At 38.4% G+C, this 9625-nt stretch overlaps 1 protein-coding gene across 4 annotated transcripts in view; it reads right to left on the bottom strand.

Moving 5' to 3' along the window:
* LOC138022039 (condensin-2 complex subunit G2-like) overlaps positions 1-9625 on the bottom strand; it is an 82514-nt gene that overhangs the window by 27603 nt on the left and 45286 nt on the right. For all 4 annotated transcript variants that reach the window (XM_068869224.1, XM_068869092.1, XM_068869303.1 and 1 more), the window contains exons 19-23: positions 9405-9482; positions 8784-8854; positions 6080-6248; positions 5243-5338; positions 2767-2847 (exon numbers count right to left, since the gene is read on the bottom strand). In XM_068869224.1, coding sequence (XP_068725325.1) covers positions 2767-2847; positions 5243-5338; positions 6080-6248; positions 8784-8854; positions 9405-9482 — 495 coding nt within the window. The remainder of the gene's footprint in view (positions 1-2766; positions 2848-5242; positions 5339-6079; positions 6249-8783; positions 8855-9404; positions 9483-9625) is intronic.

Consider the following 9625-nt stretch of genomic DNA (forward strand, 5'->3'; position numbering starts at 1 on the left):
AAGGGGGAAGAGGACTGATCGGCATCGAGGAGTGTGTAAGAAGGGAGAGGAAATCCCTTCATGGCTACCTAAGAGAGAGCACAGAGTGGATGCTTCAAGCTGCCTTAAAGGAGAGAGTGATTGTTAAACAAGAGAGTCTGCAGGAATATAAGAGGAGGAGGAAAGACGAGAAAGTAAAAAACTGGAAGGAGAAAGCCCTACATGGTGCGTTTGTCCAACAAATATCAGATGAAGCTGGAGAGGAGTCTTGGAGAAGGCTCAGAAGTGGATTTCTAAAAAAGGAGACAGAAGGTTTGATTCTTGCTGCTCAGGGACAAGCTTTCAGAACAAACTCGATCAAGTATAGCATAGATAAGATCTCAGAGACACCACTGTGTAGATTGTGTGTATTGAAACAGTACGACACATTGTCAGTGGATGCAAGAAGCTTGCCCAGAGAGAGTATAGGAAGCGGCATGACAAGGTGGCCCTGCGGGTACACTGGGAGATGTGCAGGAAGTAAGGGATAGAGTGTACTGACAAGTGGTATGACAATCAACCCTTGCCAATTGCAGAAAATGGTGAGGATTACCTGAGACATGACTATCTACACAGACAAAGTGCTGAAGCATAATCGGCCAGATATTACTCTAGTGCATAAAGAAAAACAGAAATGGACACTTATTGACATAGCTGTGCCAGCGGACCAGAACATCACCAGAACTAAAGAGGAGAAGGTTAAAAAGTACCAGGAACTAGCATTTGAAATCAGAAGGATTCATGGAGCCTTGAAAGTCACAATAATACCTATCGTGATTGGTGCTCTTGGAAGCATATCAAAGACCTGGTTTGGCAAGCTACAATCATAGACAAAAGTAGTTGGGAGGGTCGTGTAAATGAACCGCACCAGAGCTGTATTTCAACTTGCTTCTGTTAAATTGCAAAAGAAATAGTTTCACCTTCTCTTATACAGCTCCCTCCCCCCAATTCAATGTTGGAAGGTAACTCAAACAATTTCCCACTGAAACCATTCAGTTTTGCACAACATTGAATGATGGGGGAGGGGAGAGAAGCAATGAAGACGTCAAAAGTGCTAACCTTCCAAACAGTTTTGCCTATGATTGTATGAGAGTAGGAAATCTGATTTGAACGCTTATAACTCTTGCAGTATTGTTCTTATAATGTTCTTTCCAATGCATAAATAAAATCTCACAATACTGAAATTTGGTTAAAATCATCGTTTTGTGATTTGGATTTCAGAATGAAGACGTCCAAATTGCTAACCTTCCCAGCAGTTTTGTCTATGACTGTAGATGTACCTGACTTCCTTAGAAGTGTACAATTACTGGTATCGGCAATTCTTGGAAATGCTCACCTGTTGCGGAAAGTGTTGTGTCTCTAAGCTATGGGGAGTTGCTGAGACACCTTAAACATTACCCAGTAGAACACCCGACAACTGGAGAGAATTGAATATAATAATAATAATAATAATAATAATAATACCATACGACAACAACTACTACCAACAAAGACATATCAGCAAAGCAAAGCACAGATGCCCGTCACAGACGCCAATTGTAGAATGTGCCACACTGCTACAGAATCAACAACATATGTGCTAAGTGCCTGCTCAAAGATCGCCCAGACACTCTACACAGCCAGGATGCTACTGCTTACTGGATAAGTACAATTTCCAGGAAAGTGATCATGGGAAGCCATGGTACCAACAGAGCCTACCGCATGCAGTGCTTGAAAATGAGAAGGCAAAGATATATTGGAATGTGCCCTTTATCCTTGAGAAGCCACTGGAAAATGGAGCTAATAAGCCTGACGTGATTGTGTACGATAAAGATACCAACATCTGGACTCTATTTGAAGGCATTGTCTGCCAAGTAGACAAAATTGCAGATCGATACAAACAAAATACATAAAACTGCACGCAGGCATTAAAAGAGAGTACAAAAGTACAAGCGTATATCAAATCAATGAACACCATGAACAATTGAGAAATGACTTAAGAACAATTACGAGCACTGACAAGGAACTGAGTTACCTCATCGAATGCTGCCAGAAATGGACTTTGAGCCAGAATGTAAATATCGTTAAGAAGTTCTACAAATTTGTTTAAGCGGAAAAAGGAATGTAAATTGATGTAATTAACTAGCTAAGATTTCAAATCTGCTGGTTGATGGAATAATGATATGCACAAAAGTAAATAGAATCTGCCATAATAATAACAATAATCATGTCCTTAATTTTTTTTATGGAGCCAAGAGATTTATCCAATCCGAAGATGGCTTTCTGGCTATTGAAATACATCATAAATATAAAAATATCATAAAAGACGTTGGTCTGCCACCTGCTTTACTTCCAATTCGGTCGTGACTGGAATGAATGGCATATAAAGTACCAAACGATCTCAATAAAGTTTTACTAAGTTTAAATATGGTGTCACCAGAACAATGTATGAAAGCTAACCATTTCGAGTCAGCGCTTAACCCTAATCACTAGAGATCAGTGCCTAACCAAGCAGTTATTTCATGCCTAAACATGCATAGAGTTGAATATCTGCCAAAGCGGGTTCACACTGAGGTTGTCAAGTTTGCCACGTGATGTCACCAAATGTTACAACTGTATAGGTGTCACAAAGTGTCTCATCTTATTCCAGTCAAAACCATTCCAATTCATCCTGGCCTAATCGATCACATACAAGATGGCGATAAACCGTTGTAGCAAAAAAGAGACAGAACTAGAAAGACAATTTCACATAACTCTTAATTTCCTTACCATTATAAGCCTCAAATGGCCAGCAATTTGTCTTAACTTCTCAGTACACTCCTGCACTGCAGCACGGCAAGTTGGTTCGCTCTGATGAAGCAAAATGAATTAAATTAATAAACCAAATACCACAAAGTTGACACAAAATACAAAAGTGAAGTCGGAAAAAGACTTTGGGCGAGCTGCAAGGTGTAATCCTACCCAAGCAGTGATCCTTTTGGAAGAGGTTGCTCAATCCAGAAAGCATCCCGCTTCAAGTGGCCCCTCTTCACCATACTCACGGCAAAGGGCTACCAAAAAATTGCAAACCTTTGATCGTTTGGTCGTAAAAGATGAATGTGCACATGAAATTTTCAATGAGATTTGTGATGACTCCACTGTCCTAGATTTAAGGTCTCTCCTGAGAGAGTTCATTCTGAAATGTTAGGTACATCATCTCATTCCTTCTATAACTTAAAGATTTGAAATGAAAGCGTCCCTCATGAATACGTCTTAGTAGTCCCATTTCCAATATTCAGGGCTCGAGACTATAAGTAGCCAACTAGCCACGGGTTAGTGAAATTTCAGTTTTCGCTAGTAGATTTTGAGCTTCCACTAGCCATTTAGGCTAGTAAATATTGTGAAGCAGTAGAGTTCTGGACGAAAACAAAAATTAAAATTATTTCTTATGGATAAGGCAAAAGAAGAGAATAGAAACTAACTACACTAACTGTGAGCGGATTCTATGGAATTTACTGCCTCAGAAAATGATCAGTTGAAAAAAAAAAAAAAAACTGAGGAGGAAACCAACATGGATTACAGTTTTCATTACATTACATTACTAACGATTAATCATGTTTGAAATCATGTGGAACAGATAATGAGATAAGAAAGAGATAATGTTAAGCGACTTATCTCGTTTACTAGGAATGGTCAATGTCACATAAAAAGAGAGAAAACGAGCACTGTGGCCGCCGAATATTAATTGACTCCGAAAACCATTCAAACATAAAACATATGGATTGCTGTTTGAAAATATTAAAAAGAAAATCTTATATGAGGGCAAGTCTGTCCTTTCGAATTTCCTTTATATCTGATTTAAGATATTATTTTCCTGCATTCCGCTGCTTTTGTGCTTCATGCGTAGAATGGCGATTTGAGGTTAAAATTTTAATCCAATATAGCTCTAATCAAAGGAACAGCCTTTCCACAGACTTCCAAACGAGCAGTTTAGTTTTATGTACGGTTTATTTCTTGATTTACTTTATTCCGCATTTTCCATACCGCATTGCATCTGTGAGTTGCAAAGTTTTGGCAATGGTTCTGTGAGAATTGGCCTCGAGGTCACAAAAACTTTGCCTTCATGAGAAAAATACGGGAGGCCGTACAGTGCAGCATATTTACACCTTTGTTGCGAGGATGGATATGAGAATATGTGGAATTTTTTCATGATAGTTTATGCAAATGAATGAAACTGCGCATGACGAGACTGGCTAGTGCAAATTTAAATTTGGCCAGTGAAATCAGACCTGATACTAGCCACGAGGCTAGTGAGCTAAAAAGTTAGTCTCGAGCCCTGCAATATTGCTTTCTTTTCCCATCCCTCTAGGCATAAAGGGCACTTTCTGTTGGGCAAACTTCCAGGTTGAACTTCAGGAATTTATTTCCCTTCTAATTGCATAAACCCAACCCAAGCCACCTAGAGGTTGCATTAATTTCACACCAATGAAGGAGACCTTGTTGTAAGCATAACACAACAATGAACAAAAATTTGGACAAAAAGACAAAACATTTCAGTCCAGATAGGGCGGTTCACAGTGGACAACCTTCAAAGGTGGTCAAAAAATGTTCCGTCTGGTCAAGCCCAACTGAAACGCACTGCATCATGTGACATTCTGCCGAATTTTCCGCACTTTTAGCTGAATGCAATAGAAGAACATAGACCAACAGTAACGAAGCTAAAGTCTGATCCACACGTATCCGTTTTCAAAACTTTCAGTTTTCTGCTTGGTTAAAGCCAAGCTTTTTTAATTCTCACTCTAGTTTCGTGTTAATCCATTGACTCCTGGGAATTCAATATTATGAAATTTTATTCTAACGCAGCACATATTTTACTCGCCAATGGGGGGTGATTCAAGAGTCACTGGGTGAATGCATTAACTCAAGGAGCAAGGAGTAAGGAGCAAGGATGGCACAGTCGCTTAGTGCGCGGCCTTGGTGCAAGAGGTCTTGAGTTCAATTCCCGGATCTCGCATCCTTGTTTAGACTTCTTTCCTTTCCGTGTAGCTAAGTAGCTTTAAATACCCGTAAAACGGAGCACTGATGGAGAGGGGGGAGTAAAATGAGCGCACCGTCGACCTCAGGTTTGTCAGTTGAATTACTGTTACGAGTTATCGACGTTAAATATGGTTGCTTTACTTTACTTTACTCCTAAACCCTCCCCCCAGCCTGAAATCTCTGCCTACATGTATTTTCCAAGAACATACACTGTACACATTCTCCTTACCATTAGCCAAGAGAGGAAGTCAAGGGCCAACGTGTGTTTATTCTCTGAAGGTAATTGAAAGGTCACAGATTTCTTTTTGCATCTTGTTCCTTCTCCCTAGATTAAACAAAACAAGTGGTGTTTTCCATTCAATCTACAAGAAAAAAATTCGTTGCTTAACTTACTTGAAGCCCAGATTTCATAGTGCATGCTAAAGTTAAACATTCCAGCACCAACTTAATTTTGCATTATTTTAACAAATCATTGGATTTCAAAATCTTCTTTTGCTTCTTATTGTGCAGTGGAGCACCTCCATAGCACTGCTTGAAATTAAAAATAAAATCCGGGCAGCCAAATCCGTGAATTTGGTTGCCCATTAGGAAACCCAGTGTGATTAAATGCATGTTATGTTGAGATGCTATCACACGGTGTTCGAGCTTGAATATTCCATAGCTCTTAGTGAGCGCGGAAGTTTGGGTTTAATTATAATTATTAACATCACATTCACTACTATCAATCATTGACAATGGAAAGCCGACAACTACTGGTAAGTTGGGTGGTTTATTATCCATTTTTGGCTGGGTTGTCCATTATTTTTCCTTGGGTGACCCAGCTTTTTATTTTACCAAAAACTGGTCGCCCAGTAAACTTTCTGGTCATCTCGGATGACCGGACGCTGCTTATTTCAAGCACTGCCAAATAAAAATGGGCTGTATTAATGATGATAAACTTTTTTTTTTTCATATTTAAAAGGCGCAATGATGCAGAACATAATACGCCAACAAAAAAACAAATGAAAAAATGAAAAAGTAAAAAAAAATAAGGGAAAAACGGCGAAGATACATGTAAGCAAATTACCCTTTTTGTACTTCTTGTGGTTCCACTTATACCAGCACTGATTCGCTCATCAATAACCTCCAGAACCTCAGAAACTCGGTCCCAGGCACACAGACAGTTCAGTAATGGACCATACTCGGTGCTAAGAGCAGCGGCAGGTAGCGAGGAAAGCGAAGACAGACACTTGGCACTGAAAACACAATTAAGCTGTCATTACAACTCTAAAAATTATACAAGGTTACCAATCAAACGCAGTTTTCAATTGACCTATTTACAGTTATGTGCTTAGTTACTTGGCCTATAAATGCAAGTGAGGTTGGTGTTGACCTTGTTATGATACAACCCTCCCAGCTTTTCTTATGTGAATCATGTTTAGCTGGAATTTACATTTAAAAAAGCAATGAGGTTCTATTAAAACAAGGTCATCTCTAGCCTCACTTTCATTACACTAAGTATGGAATACCTCACTTCTTCATGTGTTAATTAAGGAGATAATGTCAGAATGCATTAGTGCAATCAATGATTATGTACCAAAAAGTAAAGGCAACCGAAGCAAGGTACTGCTGCCCTTTGTTTGTGAATCGTAATGTGTGGGTTGTTTTACTTCTAAATGGGTTCATTTAGGTCTTGTGAGACTGATTTTTAATTATCATCCCGAAAGACAAGTAACCTTAACCAATTGCAGATGACTTTATGGACCCCAAGGTTTGATCTAGCTCGAATTGAGCCTACCACCCTCCACCAGGACTCTGAGCTTACAATCTACATATTTCTCTAGCGAGTTATCATTCCTTCCCACCATCTGTATTTGAAATGGTTGAATATGCCAAGCATTGTCCACTTAGCTAATAGCATCTATACCTAGATCTGAGTGGTCCAGCACCCGCAAAAAGCCTTAAGCTGGTGACACACGGTTCAACATTGTGCAACATTTGTTGACCAACAAATGTTGTACGATGTTGTAGCCTGTTGAATGACAATGTTGTGACTTACATAAGTTACTTACACTACCAACATTACCAATTTCCAATACTTATTACAATGTTAAGAATTATTTATTCACACGCAAATAAAAAGGCCAAACAGCCGCGCATCTGCTGATGGCATGTATGATTCTTAGTATTGATTATAAAAACTTAATATAAATATAAGTACATTCTAACACCTTAACCAGTTACTTTAACAAAACAACACAAAACTTACCTTTAAAAGGAAAATCCTTCGTCTATTTGTTATAAAATGTAGATAGGTTTTTGTTCTTTGTATAAATGTATTTTTCTGTTTGGTAATTGATCTTAAGCTTAGAGCAAAATCGTTTTTGTTCCTCCCATATTGTAGGAACGTTAAGATTATTTTAAAATGTTTTAACAGCTATGTGGTTTATATCCGTTGTAAAAGCGTTTTTGTTCATTGAGTATATTAAATGGGTCGGTTATTACGTACGCCACTTACAACCAACTTTCTTATATGCTTTCTGACATGATTCTGCTTTTCTAAATTTAAAAAATATTTTGTGCTTCGCTCCCCATGTTCATGTTCGCCCTTGCGCGAAAGATTACACCTTTGGCTTTTTCTTCACAAAACAGCTCGAGTGATTCTTTTGCTTCAAAGCACTAGGGTTGTTTTCTTTTAACTTTGCTGCTGCGTCATATTCATTTTGTGAAGTCCATTCTTTTTCATTTTTCTGTTTGGATTTTCTTTTGGAATAAGCAGTTGCATGGTTTTGTATATTGTACTTTAGCCAGTCCCAGACACAGCATTTATCTAACAGCTCATTCATGCCTGTTGTCTTCTATTGATGGAACCTTAATTTCAGATCAAGGAGTTCCTTCCATGCTTTGATGATTCATTCCTACGCCTGATCATCGACTTACAAATCACGCCCTGCATGAAGCAAGTTTCCCGCCCTTGATACCGGCTTTAGGAATTTTCCTTGCTTCACAATTCGCTCATTTAAACTGCCAACTCTTATGATTGGTCAAAGCAATGACTTTGGTTTTAGTTTTCCCACACTCAATTTAATTAATAATGCCCAAAGGCCAAAAAATGACTACTTTATTATTTTACACAGACGCCCTTAATTAAGGTTCATTTAGCTTTGGCCCACCACCTTGCTGGTGCTTTGAAAAACAAAATGGCTTGGAGTTTCAAGGTTGATATTTTAGACAGAAATAACTGTATAAGTGTGAATCAAACATTGCACTCAATTTGCCTGCTACACGGACTAAACATCTGGGTGTGTACTGAAGCGGTTCTAATTGAAGGTCAGCAATAATGTCTCTTATTCTGGTGAACGTTCATTGGACTGACCAATGATTCAATAAAATTTAAAACGTTTGATCTAAGTACTGATATTCTTGCTGGTTCAAATTTTAAACACACAACTGAAGTCTTCACCACAGATTCCTGTGAAGGTGTGAATTTAAGCCAAGGATACCAAGATCCTTGCCATCGAGCCTACTAACTTTCAACGAGGGGCAAACGACGCTATTTGCATGTGTGCTCTCCAAATCATTAGGGGACAGAAACACCACAAACTAACTGGGGTATACTTAGATGTATTTCGGACACATAGAGCGAAGAACTTACTTTATGCCGCTCCTAGTTTACACCTTGTTAGACAAAGAAATTTTGAGATTTGACTGTGACCTACAATCAACGTTACGTCTTAATCACATTTTGGTTTTGGAAGACCGCCACAAAACTAAAAGGATTTGAGACTTACCAGAAAGTTGGAAGCGCTGATGAAGGCAAGAATCCAGCGATAACCAAACAAGCTCCTTGCACACGCGGATGCTGATAACAATTATACATTGAATGAAAGTTGGCAAACATGAATTGGGAAATTATTTTTCAAGCGTTACACGATATTTATTGCAATTAATGTTTCACTTAAATTATATGAAAAATCTAAAACTTAGCAAATTGATTTGACTTGGGGGCTGCTAAATTTGTATGGGAAATTTGTATAGAAACTTTGAACCAATCAGATTGCAGGCTTTGTTGAATACTTGGAGCTCGCACACTGGCAAAATGGAAATAACTTCTCTAATATGCACTCAGTTGTGAAAACTTTCATTCAGGTTTGAGTACTCTTGCTTCCTCTATCCTTTGTGATGTTTTGGTTTGAAATTTTCATGCATTGTTAATAAAACTACAATTTTGCTTGACTAGTTTGTCGCCATTGGTAATACACGCACAGTTGCCATAGTGGAATCCTAGAGTAAAATTTTGGATAAAAGTGTTATCATCATCCAATCAGAATCGAGTAATTTTGTTGAATGTGGAAATGGTCTGTCACCTTACTGACAGAAAACACCTGTATCATGTCTCACTGCTAACTTACCGTAAATGACCCAAACAGCTTGGGAAGAGCTTTAGTAAACTTCTCAACCAATTTTGTTTTAGTTGCTTCATTAGCATTCTGAAAAGAGGGAATGGCACAGATAATATAGACTGAGGTTTGCGTTTATGAGAAGTTGAAATCTTTAAGTCAATAAGACTCGTTTGTTTTCAGCTCATTTCTTTCTTTCTTGTCAGCCTAAGCTATCAAGCAAGCACCAAAAC

The sequence above is a fragment of the Montipora capricornis genome, chromosome 1 (genome assembly GCF_036669925.1).
Source record: "Montipora capricornis isolate CH-2021 chromosome 1, ASM3666992v2, whole genome shotgun sequence".
NCBI classification, from domain to species: domain Eukaryota; kingdom Metazoa; phylum Cnidaria; class Anthozoa; order Scleractinia; family Acroporidae; genus Montipora; species Montipora capricornis.